This window comes from Clarias gariepinus, chromosome 20 (genome assembly GCF_024256425.1).
Source record: "Clarias gariepinus isolate MV-2021 ecotype Netherlands chromosome 20, CGAR_prim_01v2, whole genome shotgun sequence".
NCBI classification, from domain to species: Eukaryota; Metazoa; Chordata; class Actinopteri; order Siluriformes; family Clariidae; genus Clarias; species Clarias gariepinus.
Window position 1 is genome coordinate 1,389,457 of NC_071119.1, and position 20,208 is coordinate 1,409,664.

Here is a 20,208-nt window from a genome sequence, read left to right on the forward strand (position 1 = left end):
CACTAGTGTATAGGCAGAAAACAGACTCTGAGTGTGTGTCAGAAAAAGTTTGCCAGATTAATGTGCAAAAACTATATAGTAAAACTATATAAGCTACATAGCCTTTATAAGACTCTACTTGTATTTAGGCGCACTCACAATGACAACAAAACAATATGATTTTGTAAAATAATAAAAGTAAACAGGGAGCGCTGTTCTGTATGGCTTTCGGTCAACTTGAGCGTGTCAGAAAATGAACCCAAACTCTGTGTATACAGGTACTTGCCTTACACACGTGAAAATACATACTTATAGAAAGCAAAATGTCTGCTTTTATATAAACTAATGAAAAACAATTTTTAGATGATGTAATTCGTATGAAAAGTAAATTATAGGTCTTACATATTTATGAAAAGTCATTTTCAAAAGGCTCTGCTGAAAAAAGTTAGGCACATCAGTCACTTAAACCCAAATAGAAGGTCTTTCTGAGTGTTATAATAAAGTTGTAACATAACAGATTAACAAAGGGTGCGCACTTAATACTAAACCTAAATTGAACGGGTGGATTACCGGAGATGCGTGTTTCTTAGCCCCACCCCCGTGAACACAGCGTATTTAGAGAAAAGTAAGGTTGCGCTCGGACCACCCAGCTTCACTCAAAAAAATGAAGAAGGCAGGTTGTGCACTTTACATAATATAATTACTTTCACTCACTCTTTCACTCTCTCACTCACTCACTTACTCACTTTTTGGGAACGCCAATTGGCCTAACGTGCATATCTTTGGACTGTGGGAGGAAACCGGAGTACCCAGAGGAAACCCACCAAGCACGGAGAGAACATGCAAACTCCATGCACAAAGAGACGGGAATTGAGCCTGGCCGGAAATCAAACCCGGGAGGTGCAAGGAGACAGTGCTAACCACTACACTACCGTGCCGCCTAATTACTCTCAGTATACTCATACTGTAATAATCATATTTGTTTATTTTAAATGTTTCTTTTCAATTAAGGTTAATGTAATTTTGTCTCAACTTGACCGTACAAATTCCTAATACGTTGTCTAATCACAAACCATTCATGTTAAGTCAACATTTCATACGGTACAGCAGGGGGCAGTAGCGAGACCCCAGCTGTCATGAACCGCTAATGAAACAGAAGAGCGAGACAATTCAAACTACACCTGCGCAAAGTTAATTGACTCTCCGTGCGCGCGCGCGTTACCCCTGCAGTTCTGTCTGTTTAGACAGAGGGTCAGAGGTCAACACGCGAAAAAGGGCAGATTTTTCCTCAGATATTAGTTTTTTTCATCAGTATTCATATTTTTATATGTGATAATATATGTATATGGTATTTAACTTTGGCCTGCTTCTGTAGTTTTAGAGAGTCCTGGTGTTTTAGACTAAAGTTAGCTAACAGATTTAGCCACGTGTCACAGGTCGGTCCACTGCATATATTTACATTATTTGGTGAACAGTATATAAGCAGGTAAGCATATTATCTTACTTATTATATAAGTAGGTAAGCATATGTTATCTTAACTTATATCTGTGGTTTGAACAAAACAACATTGTAATAAGATGTTTGATAAAAGGGCTGGTGGTACATCAGTAATTATACAGATATCTTTATTAAAAAGTTGTGTTCGAGTCTCAATTGTTCCATGAGTCTCTCTCTCTCTCACACACACACCCCTAAATCCCACTAAAAATAAACTGAATTTCTGCAGTATTAAATTTAAATAGATCTTTGTGTCTACCTAAAAGAAGATCTGGTACAGTAATACTAATAATTACTGCGGAACTAACGGTATCATTGGGCTCTTCAGAATATCACAATATCCATTTAGCCTTCAAAAATGATAACTTAAAGCTGCTATTAAATGACATCAGATCACAGGTCTACTTGGGAAAGTGTTTTCAAGTTTGTGAGAAATCAGTGTGGACCAAATGTTAGTGATCAAATACTAAACAACATTTACAGGGAAAAATACAAACAGGCTCTTTGGAATTCTGTATTAATCTAGTGATTTCATATTTGCTTTATATATATATATATATATATATATATATATATATATATATATATATAAAGTCGGGAGGGCGAAGACTTTCACGTGTTTCCTCCGAACCCCGTGACGTCAGCCGACCACATCTTTTCGAACTGCTCGCTTACGTCACAGGCCACGCCCACTAAACAGAAACGACCATGCCCAAAGTCAGTTTACTGGTTATTCTCAAAAAACAAAGTTGGCTACCTGTTACATCTACTAAAATGTAATATGTGTTTTGTACATAATAAGTTCAGTTAAGATGAACATGAATAAATGATGTTGTATTTGCATGAAATTTAACAACTTAACATGTATTAGATTTAATCATGTTGAGATAAATCAAAGAGATCATCTCACTATGGAAAGCGGAAATATCAGATCAAATATCGCGAGAAGAGAACACAGCGTGTTGAGAAGACAAACGTTTGGCGCGCGTGTGGAAAAGGTAAGCAGGAATTAATTCCCGTCTTTCTAAATAGAAACGAAATACTGAACATAAATGTCACCTGCTGTTTAGCGATGTTTAGTCACGTTATTTTGGTTTAAGCTATTTCTTGTATTTTTATTCACACTTAAAATACCGACGGTTATATGCGCGTGCTTAATCTGCGGTTCCGTTCTGGTTTCGGTCTGTTTTCATGAGTTGTGAAGCGAGAGGAACAAAGTATAAATATTGTTTATTTGATAAATTAAGTATCATGAATTTTAATTGAATCTATCTCTGTATTTTTTTACAGCAGTTTGTGAGTGAAAGTGTCCTGTCTGCGTCTGACTTCAGGAGTTTCCTGACCAACCGTCTCTAACGGTCATATTTAAAAGTCATAACGGACAGTTATAAAGTACAAAACGCTTCTGTTGGTGTTAAATTGTTTTTCTATGATTAATACGTCTTTGTGGTGTTTTATGTTTTGTACATCTTCTTAAATTGAGACTTCATTTGTAAGTTGCTGCTGGTGTAAAATAAAAATCTCCGATTTATCCCGTTTGTTTTACGCTTCCTTCCTTCACAGAATTCTGTTGATCAGGGCTTGAAATTTAAATTTACTTGAGTTGGATCAACTTAATTTACAACTGAAAAATGTGTTGTACCAACGCTATTCATTTATGTTAACAGTATTAAATTATGTTGGACGCAGCTGTAGTAAATAAGTTAAATGAACCTAATAAAATTAATCTGACTGAACCTAAGAACATTAAGTTGGGCCAACAAAATAGCTTAATGCTGAAAGAGAGCCATTAAATCAGGTGGAAATTCTTTCCATAATTTAATTACGTTCATTCAATGGGTTATTTTTTTGAGTGCACAATACTATTCTTGCAAGAACTATTACAGAAAGGCTGACCTCTGTGTCTTAAAAAAAAACAGACTAACATGACTAAATGGGATTAATTGAAATCGATATAAACATATGGGATTAACATCAAGGAATACATTTTGTACAGCATAAATAGTTGTATAGTTGAAGTTCAACAAAGAATGGTTGAAGAGAAATATTTAAATAATGTTCAATCAAACTTAGCTGTTCATGTTAAATGAACACAAAAATTTCAAGTTGGTTTAACATCATCCCATATTAAGATAACGTGGTCCCACTGTCCACTATTGAATCATGTTTTTATAAAAGGGCTATTTTTTTTATACCATTGTTACCATTTTTTAATTGCTGGAATGGAAATATTCTGTATTGTTTTCAGTGAACTTGTGCGCTCTAAAAAACTTTATGCATGCGGCTGAGCATTGATTAGACTAGGTAGGAAATTTAAATAGGAGGATCATGATGCTCAACATCCCGGAGCCTAAATCTCATTTAAATTAAATTAACAAATATTGTAAAATAAACAATAGCTCACGTTTAGAAAACATTTAAAAATTCTCTATGACATAAGGCTGCATTGGGCCGGTGTTATGCGCAGAGCGCCGGGAGATTTCCTGAAGCTCAAATCTCCAAAATCGTTGGGGCACTTTTTCTAAATAGACGCTATCTTTAATAACCGATGAAGGTTGTGAACTGCACACACGCATTCTCGCCTAAACAACTCTTTAAACTACACTTGTGACACAATAACAGTAACATTTTGCAGTCTGGCATTTGAAGAAATCAGAGAATAAAGAATTAACCAGTTGTTGGGTCAAAATAACCCAACCAGGTGTTAATTTGTAAAAGACTCACTACATCTTATTAGACCCAGCAGGAGTGACACAACGTGTTTACAAAAACAACAGGATTTTTTAGAGTTTATTTTTTCAGTTTAAATTTGTTCTTCTTCTTTGTTTATCAGCTGTTCCTTTTAAGGGGTCGCCACAACGAATCATTTGCCTCCATCTAACCCTATCCTCTGCATCCTCTTCTCTCACACCAAACTTGTCAGAAACTCTACTGCCACCTCTCCTAAGCACTTCCATACCTCCACAGGTGTCTAATTAGGACCAACAGCCTTTCCACTCTTCATCCTCTTCAACGCCCTTCTCACCTCACTTCTACTAATATTTGCTACTTCCTGTTCCACAACAGTCACCTCTTCTACTCTTTGTTCTCTTTCGTTTTCCTCATTCATCAACTCTTTAAAGTACTCCTTCCATCTTCCCATCACCCTCCTGGCATCTGTCAGTACATTTCCATCTCTATCTTTAATCACTCTAACCTGCTGCACATCCTTCCCATCTCTATCTCTCTGCCTTGCCAACCTGTACAGATCCCCCTCTCCCTCCTCACTGTCTAGCCTAGCATACAAGTCCTCATATGCTCTTTGTTTGGCCTTTGCCACCTCTACCTTCACCTTACTCTGCATCTCCCTGTACTCCTGTCTACTCTCTTCAGTCCTCTCAGTGTCCAACTTCTTAGCTAGCCTCTTTCCCTGTATACACTCCTGGACTTCCTCATTCCACCACCAAGTCTCCTTGTGCACTTTCCCCTTACCTGATGATACACCAAGTACCCTCCTACCTGTCTCCCTGATCACATCGGCTGTAGTTGTCCAGTCAACTGAAAGCACCTCCTGACCACCCATAGCCTGTCTCAACTCCTCCCTAAAGACTTTACAACATTCTTCCTTTCTCAGCTTCCACCACTTTGTCCTCTGCTCTGCCTTTGTCCTCTTCGCCTTCCTCACCACCAGGGTTATTTTACACACCACCATTCTGTGTTGTCTGGCTACACTCTCCCCTACCAACACTTTGCAGTCACTGATCTCTTTTAGGTTACAACATTGACACAAGTTGTAGTCTACCTGAGTGCTTCTGCCTCCACTCTTATATGTCACCCTATGTTCCTGCCTCTTCTGGAAGAAAGTATTTACTACTGCCATCTCCATCCTCTTTGCAAAGTCCACCACCATCTGTCCTTCTACATTCCTGTCCTGAAGACCAAACCTGCCCATCACAGTTTCATCACCTCTGTTCCCTTCCCCAACATGTCCATTGAAGTCTGCACCAATCACCACTCTTTCACCTCTGGGGATGCTCTGCATCACTTCATCTAACTCACTCCAGAATTTCTCCTTCTCTTTTAACTCACATCCTACCTGTGGGGCATAACCACTAACAACATTGAACATTATCCCTTCAATATCCAGCTTCAGACTCATCACCCTATCTGATACTCTCTTCACCTCAAGAACATTCCTTACAAACTCCTCTTTTAGTATAACTCCTACTTCATATCTTTTCCTATCCACACCATGGTAAAACAATTTGAACCCTGATCCTAAGCTTCTAGCCTTGCTACTTTTCCACCTGGTCTCCTGGACACACAGTATATCCACCTTTCTTCTCTGCATCATATCAACTAACTCTCTTCCCTTCCCTGTCATGGTCCCAACATTCAAAGTCCCTACTATCACTCCTAAACTCTTGCCTTTCCTTTTCTCTTTCTGCTTTTGCACACGCCTTCCTCCTCTCCTTCTTCGACCAACAGTAGCCCAACTTCCACCGCCACCCTGTAGGTCAACAACACCAGTGGCAGTCGTTGTAAACCCGGGCCGCGAGCGATCCGGTATGGGAATTATATTCGTGATTCGCATCACGAATAGAAAAAATCTATATTTGAAAACATATCGCATTCACAATTTTTAAAGTTGTTCTAATGTTTTATTATAAAAGTCTATTTTTCCAGTTATTTCTATATTTAAAGTTTGATGTCTTTGAATGTAAAAAAAAAAAAAAAAAAAACAATAAACAGATACAAACAGAGATACATAAGCTCTATAACATTTCATTTTTTGTACAAATGAAATTGTCAGCTTTGGAACTTGATTGTCTGTCTAAACAACATTGAACCAATTATTATTTTTTTAATTCATATCTGTAAAGAAAATATCACTATCTCTGGTTTATATTTTTCCTGTTTGTTGTATAAAGTACCGAGTTTCGGAAATTACCATCACTGTAGTATTTCTTAAATACAACATATTGTTATGACTTAATTAGATTTAAAAACTGCGGTGAGTGAAAATGGCACTTTGCGCCACCTGGTGGTCATTTCATGAATGACTTTGACATGCAACTGATTTATTTTGGCCGCGGCGGTGTGCGGGGTGGTAATAAGCATTCTGGTTGACTACCTACTGTACATCAGCTTAGTTGTGTATACAAGAGAAGTTAGAAATACTAACTTTATTCACAATCCAAAGTATAATCAAACATTTACTGGTATGTACACACACACACACACACACACACATTCAGTATATCCAACTTTAGACATTTAATATTTTTAATTACACATGTAAGTGAACTAACATATTGTATATAATTGTAAATATTGGGTTAAATATTTGTTTGCATCTACAATTGTATATAAAACTGTGGTCCGTTTGTATTTTCAGACATTCGTAACTCGAAAGTTCATAAATCAGGGACTTCCTGTATTGTAAAAATAAGACAACAACAACAACAACAACAAAAAATCACATAAAAGAAGTGGGAAACTCACAGCAGGCAGCAGACTCATGTGCAGGAAATACTGGTCATAATTCTCACATTCCTGCTTCAAAACCGTCCTAAAGATGCAAATGGGAAAGGAGAGAGACAAGTAAGAACTAAAGTTTATCTTCAATAAGAAAACACTTAGCTCCTCTGCTGCACCAAATTCACACATTATCTGAATTATTTAAATAAAAAAACAAACAAACATAATCCTAATCTCTAGTGCTGTTTTGTGGCTTCTGTATAATCTACCCTTATTTTTACAAATCACATACAGTAATATTAGTGGTTAGCACTGTGGACTCGCACCTCCAGGGCCAAGGGTTTGATTCCTGCCTCAGATTTGTGTGTGTGTGTGTGTGTGTGTAGTTAACTCTGTGCTTGGTGATTTTCCTTTGAGCACTCCAGTCCTGGCATGCAAGACATGCTAGTTGGATTTGTTTTCCGAATTGCCTGTAGTGTGTGTGTGTGTGTGTGTGGGCATACATGCCTACAATCCCCTTAAGTCATTGCACTTTAAAGATCCATTTCATACAGCATGACTGTTTGTGACTGAGCCACATTTCAATAAATTATCTGCTCATGCATCTGCCTGTGCTTCAAATTACAAGACATACAGTACATTGTATGCGTTGCAAGGACATTGGTTTATAATTTTTTACATGCTGGTGACAACTCTTTTTTTGGCAAAAGCATAAAGAAAGACTACTCTCCTGCTCAATGCCAGTAACCCTTTATAATAAAACATCAAATTATTTCTAGTAACATCCAGTAAGTCCCCAAATCACAGCCCAGTATGCTGGCTATAACATTAAAAAACCTGCTCTCAATGATCTAAAAAAAAAGGGGGTGTGTAGTAGACATAAAAAGCCATCTCATTCTTGTGTCTGTTCAACAAGGTTTCTATTATCACCATAGTTTCTGGTACAAACAATACATCTATCCATCTCTGCCTCATCATTTTATACGGGTCTGATATTCTCCTGCTGTCTCTGGATCTAATGATATTAAGGGAAATAATGCAAATGTCCTCCATGATAATCCAAAAAAAGCAACAGGATACAGAGAGTGAGGACTGAAATGAGTAAGACATGTCATTGCCATCATCGTTTCAAACACACACATCAAAATGAAACGTTTAATAACAGCACAGGTTAGTTCACATAGACAACATAGTTCCGAGAATGGCAGCACAGTGGCTCCATGGCTTAGCACTGATGCCTTGTAAAGTCCCAGTTCGATTCCCGTCTCTGTGTGAATGGAGTTTGCAAATTCTCCCCGTGCTAGTTTCTCTGGGGTACTCCGGTTTCCTCCCACAGTCTAAAGACATGCAGATTTGACTAATTGGAGTTCCCAAATTGCCCGTAGTGTGTGATTAAGTGTGTGTACGTGTGCGCCCTGTTATGGATTGGCCACCTGTCCAGGCTGTACCCCGCCTTGTGTCTCCTGATCATCCTGACCGCATCATGTCTCCTAATATAGACTCCCGGCCCCCCATGACCCTGTATATAGGATTAAATGGTATAGACAATGAGAAAGTGAGTGAGTGAGGTCTGAGAGTAAAAACTCCCTTTATTTCTCTATATAACTTCCTGCTACACTAATGCACTTATCCCAGTGTTTTACTAGTAGAGTAATTAGATACCACAGACATAAAAAGTTTTTCAGTTTCCCCAAGCCCATGATTTAACTACCTGCTTCATGTCTGCTGAAGTGCTGGCCTCCCAGGAACTTTAATTTTCTTTTTTTTAAATGGCTGTTTTAAAACCCCAGTGAAAAAAAAACAAACACTTTAGTGTATTACAAATATATTAAAATCCTCAATAGTACATTGCAAATATACTAACAAAAAATTGTACCATCAGTTAATATATAAAAAGTATACTAACATCATGTTTTTACCAAATTTTGGAATTAAATTTTTAATATACTTAAAAATAATTGTATTATAGTACACTTTTCAAAAATATATTATTGGAAAATATACTTTAAGTGAAAGGTTGGTCTAATTTCCAAAGTATACTTATTTAAATTTGTTTTTCAATGTATTTTTGGTATATTTTTAAAAAATATGCTCGAAATAATCATTGTACAAATGTACAGAAAGTATACATTAGAAGACAATTTTTAATATTCGGTAGTCTCAGTATATTATCAGTTAAATTTAAATGTACTTATATTTAGTGCACTACTCTCTCGTGCTTTTAGACTCGTTTCTGCACGCTGAATCTCTCTGCGATGTTAAACTCGTTTTTGTGCGCTGAAAATCATTTTTTCCTGTTCAAGATAATTTATGTTTGCACTCTCTCACTCTTCTGTGCGCTCACAGAATAAAGTGACACACTGCAGCAGTGTGATATCTTTGTATCTATTCCAGCCAACCATAGACTAGTATTCCGCGCCCCACCAGACAATCAGAGTTTGTAGGCGGGCAGATTCGGAAAGTCCGCTCTCTGATTGGCTCCCCAGTCCTCCACTTCTAGTTTAAATTAACGGCTGGAAGCTGCATCATCGCGTGCGTTAGTTCGTATCGTTATTATTTTATTTTTATCGGCATAAGGTACATTTTACGGTCTTTGTTAGGTAGTTTGTAATTAAGTACATACTTTAAACTATAGAATGTATTGTTTAATGTGTTGTTGCTAAATCTCATGTATTTTGCTTGTGGTATAATGGCTCCGTAGCTCTCGGCCTGTTTTCAGTCTCTGTGTAACAGCTAGAATCAACTCACCAGGTTTAAACTAATACTGTACCTGTATACTCTAATACTAATGTCTGTCTGTGTTCACACACCAGGTTTAAACTAATACTGTACCTGTATACTCTAATACTAATGTCTGTCTGTGTTCACACACCAGGTTTAAACTAATACTGTACCTGTATACTCTAATACTGATGTCTGTCTGTGTCCACGCACCAGGTTTAAACTAATACTGTACCTGTATACTCTAATACTGACGTCTGTCTGTGCTCACACACCAGGTTTAAACTAATACTGTACCTGTATACTCTAATACTGACGTCTGTCTGTGTCCACGCACCAGGTTTAAACTAACACTGTACCTGTATACTCTAATACTGACGTCTCTCTGTGTCCACGCACCAGCTTTAAACTAACACTGTACCTGTATACTCTAATACTGACGTCTGTCTGTGTCCACGCACCAGCTTTAAACTAACACTGTACCTGTATACTCTAATACTGACGTCTGTCTGTGTCCACGCACCAGGTTTAAACTAATACTGTACCTGTATACTCTAATACTGATGTCTGTCTGTGCTCACGCACCAGGTTTAAACTAGTACTGTACCTGTATACTCTAATACTGACGTCTGTCTGTGTCCACGCACCAGGTTTAAACTAATACTGTACCTGTGTACTCTAATACTGACGTCTGTCTGTGTCCACGCACCAGGTTTAAACTAATACTGTACCTGTATACTCTAATACTAATGTCTGTCTGTGTTCACACACCAGGTTTAAACTAATACTGTACCTGTATTTACTCTAATACTGATGTCTGTCTGTGTCCACGCACCAGGTTTAAACTAATACTGTACCTATATACTCTAATACTGACGTCTGTCTGTGTCCACGCACCAGGTTTAAACTAATACTGTACCTGTATACTCTAATACTGACGTCTGTCTGTGTCCACACACCAGGTGTAAACTAATACTGAACCTGTGTACTCTAATACTGACGTCTGTCTGTGTCCACACACCAGGTTTAAACTAATACTGTACCTGTGTACTCTAATACTGACTTCTGTCTGTGTCCACGCACCAGGTGTAAACTAATACTGTACCTGTGTACTCTAATACTGACGTCTGTCTGTGTCCACGCACCAGGTGTAAACTAATACTGAACCTGTATACTCTAATACTGATGTCTGTCTGTGTCCACACACCAGGCTTAAACTAATACTGTGTACCTGTATTTACTCTAATACTGATGTCTGTCTGTGTCCACACACCAGGTTTAAACTAATACTGTACCTGTATACTCTAATACTGATGTCTGTCTGTGTCCACACACCAGGTTTAAACTAATACTGTACCTGTATACTCTAATACTGATGTCTGTCTGTGTCCACACACCAGGTTTAAACTAATACTGTACCTGTGTACTCTAATACTGACCTCTGTCTGTGTCCACGCACCAGGTGTAAACTAATACTGAACCTGTGTACTCTAATACTGACGTCTGTCTGTGTCCACGCACCAGGTTTAAACTAATACTGTACCTGTGTACTCTAATACTGACGTCTGTCTGTGTCCACGCACCAGGTTTAAACTAATACTGTACGTGTGTACTCTAATACTGACGTCTGTCTGTGTCCACGCACCAGGTTTAAACTAATACTGTACCTGTGTACTCTAATACTGACGTCTGTCTGTGTCCACGCACCAGGTTTAAACTAATACTGTACCTGTGTACTCTAATACTGACGTCTGTCTGTGTCCACGCACCAGGTTTAAACTAATTCTGTACCTGTGTACTCTAATACTGACGTCTGTCTGTGTCCACGCACCAGGTTTAAACTAATACTGCACCTGTATACTCTAATACTAATGTCTGTCTGTGTCCACGCACCAGGTTTAAACTAATACTGTACCTGTATACTCTAATACTGACGTCTGTCTGTGTCCACGCACCAGGTTTAAACTAATACTGTACCTGTGTACTCTAATACTGACGTCTGTCTGTGTCCATGCACCAGGTTTAAACTAATACTGTGTACCTGTATACTCTAATACTGATGTCTGTCTGTGTCCACACACCAGGTTTAAACTAATACTGTACCTGTATACTCTAATACTAATGTCTGTCTGTGTTCACACACCAGGTTTAAACTAATACTGTACCTGTATACTCTAATACTGACGTCTGTCTGTGTCCACACACCAGGTTTAAACTAATACTGTGTACCTGTATACTCTAATACTGATGTCTGTCTGTGTCCACACACCAGGTTTAAACTAATACTGTACCTGTATACTCTAATACTGACGTCTGTCTGTGCTCACACACCAGGTTTAAACTAATACTGTACCTGTATACTCTAATACTGACGTCTGTCTGTGCTCACACACCAGGTTTAAACTAATACTGTACCTGTATACTCTAATACTGACGTCTGTCTGTGTCCACACACCAGGTTTAAACTAATACTGTACCTGTATACTCTAATACTAATGTCTGTCTGTGTTCACACACCAGGTTTAAACTAATACTGTACCTGTATACTCTAATACTAATGTCTGTCTGTGTTCACACACCAGGTTTAAACTAATACTGTACCTGTATACTCTAATACTGATGTCTGTCTGTGCTCACACACCAGGTTTAAACTAATACTGTACCTGTATACTCTAATACTGATGTCTGTCTGTGTCCACACACCAGGTTTAAACTAATACTGTACCTGTATACTCTAATACTGATGTCTGTCTGTGTCCACACACCAGGTTTAAACTAATTCTGTACCTGTATACTCTAACACTGACGTCTGTCTGTGCTCACACACCAGGTTTAAACTAATACTGTAGCTGTATACTCTAATACTGACGTCTGTCTGTGTCCACGCACCAGGTTTAAACTAATACTGTACCTGTATACTCTAATACTGATGTCTGTCTGTGCTCACGCACCAGGTTTAAACTAGTACTGTACCTGTATACTCTAATACTGACGTCTCTCTGTGTCCACGCACCAGGTTTAAACTAATACTGTACCTGTGTACTCTAATACTGACGTCTGTCTGTGTCCACGCACCAGGTTTAAACTAATACTGTACCTGTATACTGTAATACTGATGTCTGTCTGTGTCCACACACCAGGCTTAAACTAATACTGTGTACCTGTATTTACTCTAATACTGATGTCTGTCTGTGTCCACACACCAGGTTTAAACTAATACTGTACCTGTATACTCTAATACTGATGTCTGTCTGTGTCCACACACCAGGTTTAAACTAATACTGTACCTGTATACTCTAATACTGATGTCTGTCTGTGTCCACACACCAGGTTTAAACTAATACTGTACCTGTATACTCTAATACTGATGTCTGTCTGTGTCCACACACCAGGTTTAAACTAATACTGTACCTGTGTACTCTAATACTGACCTCTGTCTGTGTCCACGCACCAGGTGTAAACTAATACTGAACCTGTGTACTCTAATACTGACGTCTGTCTGTGTCCACGCACCAGGTTTAAACTAATACTGTACCTGTGTACTCTAATACTGACGTCTGTCTGTGTCCACTCACCAGGTTTAAACTAATACTGTACCTGTGTACTCTAATACTGACGTCTGTCTGTGTCCACGCACCAGGTTTAAACTAATACTGTACCTGTGTACTCTAATACTGACGTCTGTCTGTGTCCACGCACCAGGTTTAAACTAATACTGTACCTGTGTACTCTAATACTGACGTCTGTCTGTGTCCACGCACCAGGTTTAAACTAATACTGTACCTGTGTACTCTAATACTGACGTCTGTCTGTGTCCACGCACCAGGTTTAAACTAATACTGTACCTGTATTTACTCTAATACTGATGTCTGTCTGTGTCCACGCACCAGGTTTAAACTAATACTGTACCTATATACTCTAATACTGACGTCTGTCTGTGTCCACGCACCAGGTTTAAACTAATACTGCACCTGTATACTCTAATACTGACGTCTGTCTGTGTCCACGCACCAGGTTTAAACTAATACTGTACCTGTATACTCTAATACTAATGTCTGTCTCTGTCCACGCACCAGGTTTAAACTAATACTGTACCTGTATACTCTAATACTGACGTCTGTCTGTGTCCACACACCAGGTTTAAACTAATACTGTGTACCTGTATTTACTCTAATACTGATGTCTGTCTGTGTCCACGCACCGGGTTTAAACTAATACTGTACCTGTATACTCTAATACTGACGTCTGTCTGTGTCCACACACCAGGTTTAAACCAATACTGTACCTGTATACTCTAATACTGATGTCTGTCTGTGTCCACGCACCAGGTTTAAACTAATACTGTACCTGTATACTCTAATACTGACGTCTGTCTGTGTCCACGCACCAGGTTTAAACCAATACTGTACCTGTATACTCTAATACTGACGTCTGTCTGTGTCCACGCACCAGGTTTAAACTAATACTGTACCTGTATACTCCAATACTGATGTCTGTCTGTGTCCACGCACCAGGTTTAAACTAATACTGTACCTGTATACTCTAATACTGACGTCTGTCTGTGTCCACGCACCAGGTTTAAACTAATACTGTACCTGTATACTCTAATACTGACGTCTGTCTGTGTCCACGCACCAGGTTTAAACTAATACTGTACCTGTATACTCCAATACTGACGTCTGTCTGTGTTCACGCACCAGGTTTAAACTAATACTGTACCTGTACACTCTAATACTGACGTCTGTCTGTGTCCACGCACCAGGTTTAAACTAATACTGTACCTGTATACTCTAATACTGACGTCTGTCTGTGTCCACGCACCAGGTTTAAACTAATACTGTACCTGTACACTCTAATACTGACGTCTGTCTGTGTCCACGCACCAGGTTTAAACTAATACTGTACCTGTATACTCCAATACTGATGTCTGTCTGTGTCCACGCACCAGGTTTAAACTAATACTGTACCTGTATACTCTAATACTGATGTCTGTCTGTGTCTACGCACCAGGTTTAAACTAATACTGTACCTGTATACTCTAATACTGATGTCTGTCTGTGTCTACGCACCAGGTTTAAACTAATACTGTGTACCTGCATTTACTCTAATACTGATGTCTGTCTGTGTCTACACACCGGGTTTAAACTAATACTGTACGTGTATACTCTAATAGTGATGTCTGTCTGTGTCCACACACCAGGTTTAAACTAATACTGTACGTGTATACTCTAATACTGATGTTTGTCTGTGTCCACACACCAGGTTTAAACTAATACTGTACCTGTATACTCCAATACTGATGTCTGTCTGTGTCCACGCACCAGGTTTAAACTAATACTGTACCTGTATACTCTAATACTGATGTCTGTCTGTGTCTACGCACCAGGTTTAAACTAATACTGTACCTGTATACTCTAATACTGATGTCTGTCTGTGTCTACGCACCAGGTTTAAACTAATACTGTGTACCTGCATTTACTCTAATACTGATGTCTGTCTGTGTCTACACACCGGGTTTAAACTAATACTGTACGTGTATACTCTAATAGTGATGTCTGTCTGTGTCCACACACCAGGTTTAAACTAATACTGTACGTGTATACTCTAATACTGATGTTTGTCTGTGTCCACACACCAGGTTTAAACTAATACTGTACCTGTATACTCTAATACTGATGTATGTCCGTGTCCACACACCAGGTTTAAACTAATACTGTACCTGTATACTCTAATACTGACCTCTGTCTGTGTCCACACACCAGGTTTAAACTAATACTGTACCTGTATACTCTAATACTGACGTCTGTCTGTGTCCACACACCAGGTTTAAACTAATACTGTACCTGTATACTCTAATACTAATGTCTGTCTGTGTTCACACACCAGGTTTAAACTAATACTGTACCTGTATACTCTAATACTAATGTCTGTCTGTGTTCACACACCAGGTTTAAACTAATACTGTACCTGTATACTCTAATACTGATGTCTGTCTGTGCTCACACACCAGGTTTAAACTAATACTGTACCTGTATACTCTAATACTGATGTCTGTCTGTGTCCACACACCAGGTTTAAACTAATACTGTACCTGTATACTCTAATACTGATGTCTGTCTGTGTCCACACACCAGGTTTAAACTAATTCTGTACCTGTATACTCTAACACTGACGTCTGTCTGTGCTCACACACCAGGTTTAAACTAATACTGTACCTGTATACTCTAATACTGATGTCTGTCTGTGTCCACACACCAGGTTTAAACTAATACTGTACCTGTATACTCTAATACTGATGTCTGTCTGTGTCCACACACCAGGTTTAAACTAATACTGTACCTGTATACTCTAATACTGATGTCTGTCTGTGTCCACACACCAGGTTTAAACTAATACTGTACCTGTATACTCTAATACTGATGTCTGTCTGTGTCCACACACCAGGTTTAAACTAATACTGTACCTGTGTACTCTAATACTGACCTCTGTCTGTGTCCACGCACCAGGTGTAAACTAATACTGAACCTGTGTACTCTAATACTGACGTCTGTCTGTGTCCACGCACCAGGTTTAAACTAATACTGTACCTGTGTACTCTAATACTGACGTCTGTCTGTGTCCACTCACCAGGTTTAAACTAATACTGTACCTGTGTACTCTAATACTGACGTCTGTCTGTGTCCACGCACCAGGTTTAAACTAATACTGTACCTGTGTACTCTAATACTGACGTCTGTCTGTGTCCACGCACCAGGTTTAAACTAATACTGTACCTGTGTACTCTAATACTGACGTCTGTCTGTGTCCACGCACCAGGTTTAAACTAATACTGTACCTGTATACTCTAATACTGACGTCTCTCTGTGTCCACGCACCAGCTTTAAACTAACACTGTACCTGTATACTCTAATACTGACGTCTGTCTGTGTCCACGCACCAGCTTTAAACTAACACTGTACCTGTATACTCTAATACTGACGTCTGTCTGTGTCCACGCACCAGGTTTAAACTAATACTGTACCTGTATACTCTAATACTGATGTCTGTCTGTGCTCACGCACCAGGTTTAAACTAGTACTGTACCTGTATACTCTAATACTGACGTCTGTCTGTGTCCACGCACCAGGTTTAAACTAATACTGTACCTGTGTACTCTAATACTGACGTCTGTCTGTGTCCACGCACCAGGTTTAAACTAATACTGTACCTGTATACTCTAATACTAATGTCTGTCTGTGTTCACACACCAGGTTTAAACTAATACTGTACCTGTATTTACTCTAATACTGATGTCTGTCTGTGTCCACGCACCAGGTTTAAACTAATACTGTACCTATATACTCTAATACTGACGTCTGTCTGTGTCCACGCACCAGGTTTAAACTAATACTGTACCTGTATACTCTAATACTGACGTCTGTCTGTGTCCACACACCAGGTGTAAACTAATACTGAACCTGTGTACTCTAATACTGACGTCTGTCTGTGTCCACACACCAGGTTTAAACTAATACTGTACCTGTGTACTCTAATACTGACTTCTGTCTGTGTCCACGCACCAGGTGTAAACTAATACTGTACCTGTGTACTCTAATACTGACGTCTGTCTGTGTCCACGCACCAGGTGTAAACTAATACTGAACCTGTATACTCTAATACTGATGTCTGTCTGTGTCCACACACCAGGCTTAAACTAATACTGTGTACCTGTATTTACTCTAATACTGATGTCTGTCTGTGTCCACACACCAGGTTTAAACTAATACTGTACCTGTATACTCTAATACTGATGTCTGTCTGTGTCCACACACCAGGTTTAAACTAATACTGTACCTGTGTACTCTAATACTGACCTCTGTCTGTGTCCACGCACCAGGTGTAAACTAATACTGAACCTGTGTACTCTAATACTGACGTCTGTCTGTGTCCACGCACCAGGTTTAAACTAATACTGTACCTGTGTACTCTAATACTGACGTCTGTCTGTGTCCACTCACCAGGTTTAAACTAATACTGTACCTGTGTACTCTAATACTGACGTCTGTCTGTGTCCACGCACCAGGTTTAAACTAATACTGTACCTGTGTACTCTAATACTGACGTCTGTCTGTGTCCACGCACCAGGTTTAAACTAATACTGTACCTGTGTACTCTAATACTGACGTCTGTCTGTGTCCACGCACCAGGTTTAAACTAATACTGTACCTGTATACTCTAATACTGACGTCTCTCTGTGTCCACGCACCAGCTTTAAACTAACACTGTACCTGTATACTCTAATACTGACGTCTGTCTGTGTCCACGCACCAGCTTTAAACTAACACTGTACCTGTATACTCTAATACTGACGTCTGTCTGTGTCCACGCACCAGGTTTAAACTAATACTGTACCTGTATACTCTAATACTGATGTCTGTCTGTGCTCACGCACCAGGTTTAAACTAGTACTGTACCTGTATACTCTAATACTGACGTCTGTCTGTGTCCACGCACCAGGTTTAAACTAATACTGTACCTGTGTACTCTAATACTGACGTCTGTCTGTGTCCACGCACCAGGTTTAAACTAATACTGTACCTGTATACTCTAATACTAATGTCTGTCTGTGTTCACACACCAGGTTTAAACTAATACTGTACCTGTATTTACTCTAATACTGATGTCTGTCTGTGTCCACGCACCAGGTTTAAACTAATACTGTACCTATATACTCTAATACTGACGTCTGTCTGTGTCCACGCACCAGGTTTAAACTAATACTGTACCTGTATACTCTAATACTGACGTCTGTCTGTGTCCACACACCAGGTGTAAACTAATACTGAACCTGTGTACTCTAATACTGACGTCTGTCTGTGTCCACACACCAGGTTTAAACTAATACTGTACCTGTGTACTCTAATACTGACTTCTGTCTGTGTCCACGCACCAGGTGTAAACTAATACTGTACCTGTGTACTCTAATACTGACGTCTGTCTGTGTCCACGCACCAGGTGTAAACTAATACTGAACCTGTATACTCTAATACTGATGTCTGTCTGTGTCCACACACCAGGCTTAAACTAATACTGTGTACCTGTATTTACTCTAATACTGATGTCTGTCTGTGTCCACACACCAGGTTTAAACTAATACTGTACCTGTATACTCTAATACTGATGTCTGTCTGTGTCCACACACCAGGTTTAAACTAATACTGTACCTGTATACTCTAATACTGATGTCTGTCTGTGTCCACACACCAGGTTTAAACTAATACTGTACCTGTGTACTCTAATACTGACCTCTGTCTGTGTCCACGCACCAGGTGTAAACTAATACTGAACCTGTGTACTCTAATACTGACGTCTGTCTGTGTCCACGCACCAGGTTTAAACTAATACTGTACCTGTGTACTCTAATACTGACGTCTGTCTGTGTCCACGCACCAGGTTTAAACTAATACTGTACGTGTGTACTCTAATACTGACGTCTGTCTGTGTCCACGCACCAGGTTTAAACTAATACTGTACCTGTGTACTCTAATACTGACGTCTGTCTGTGTCCACGCACCAGGTTTAAACTAATACTGTACCTGTGTACTCTAATACTGACGTCTGTCTGTGTCCACGCACCAGGTTTAAACTAATTCTGTACCTGTGTACTCTAATACTGACGTCTGTCTGTGTCCACGCACCAGGTTTAAACTAATACTGCACCTGTATACTCTAATACTAATGTCTGTCTGTGTCCACGCACCAGGTTTAAACTAATACTGTACCTGTATACTCTAATACTGACGTCTGTCTGTGTCCACGCACCAGGTTTAAACTAATACTGTACCTGTGTACTCTAATACTGACGTCTGTCTGTGTCCATGCACCAGGTTTAAACTAATACTGTGTACCTGTATACTCTAATACTGATGTCTGTCTGTGTCCACACACCAGGTTTAAACTAATACTGTACCTGTATACTCTAATACTAATGTCTGTCTGTGTTCACACACCAGGTTTAAACTAATACTGTACCTGTATACTCTAATACTGACGTCTGTCTGTGTCCACACACCAGGTTTAAACTAATACTGTGTACCTGTATACTCTAATACTGATGTCTGTCTGTGTCCACACACCAGGTTTAAACTAATACTGTACCTGTATACTCTAATACTGACGTCTGTCTGTGCTCACACACCAGGTTTAAACTAATACTGTACCTGTATACTCTAATACTGACGTCTGTCTGTGCTCACACACCAGGTTTAAACTAATACTGTACCTGTATACTCTAATACTGACGTCTGTCTGTGTCCACACACCAGGTTTAAACTAATACTGTACCTGTATACTCTAATACTAATGTCTGTCTGTGTTCACACACCAGGTTTAAACTAATACTGTACCTGTATACTCTAATACTAATGTCTGTCTGTGTTCACACACCAGGTTTAAACTAATACTGTACCTGTATACTCTAATACTGATGTCTGTCTGTGTCCACACACCAGGCTTAAACTAATACTGTGTACCTGTATTTACTCTAATACTGATGTCTGTCTGTGTCCACA

General features: G+C 39.2%; 1 protein-coding gene across 1 annotated transcript in view; it reads right to left on the reverse strand.

The window, feature by feature from the left end:
- LOC128508332 (stimulated by retinoic acid gene 6 protein-like) overlaps window positions 1-20,208 on the reverse strand; it is a 60,304-nt gene that overhangs the window by 17,019 nt on the left and 23,077 nt on the right. The window contains exon 3 of the mRNA XM_053479611.1: window positions 6,962-7,028. Within this exon, the coding sequence (XP_053335586.1) occupies window positions 6,962-7,028 (67 nt within the window). The remainder of the gene's footprint in view (window positions 1-6,961; window positions 7,029-20,208) is intronic.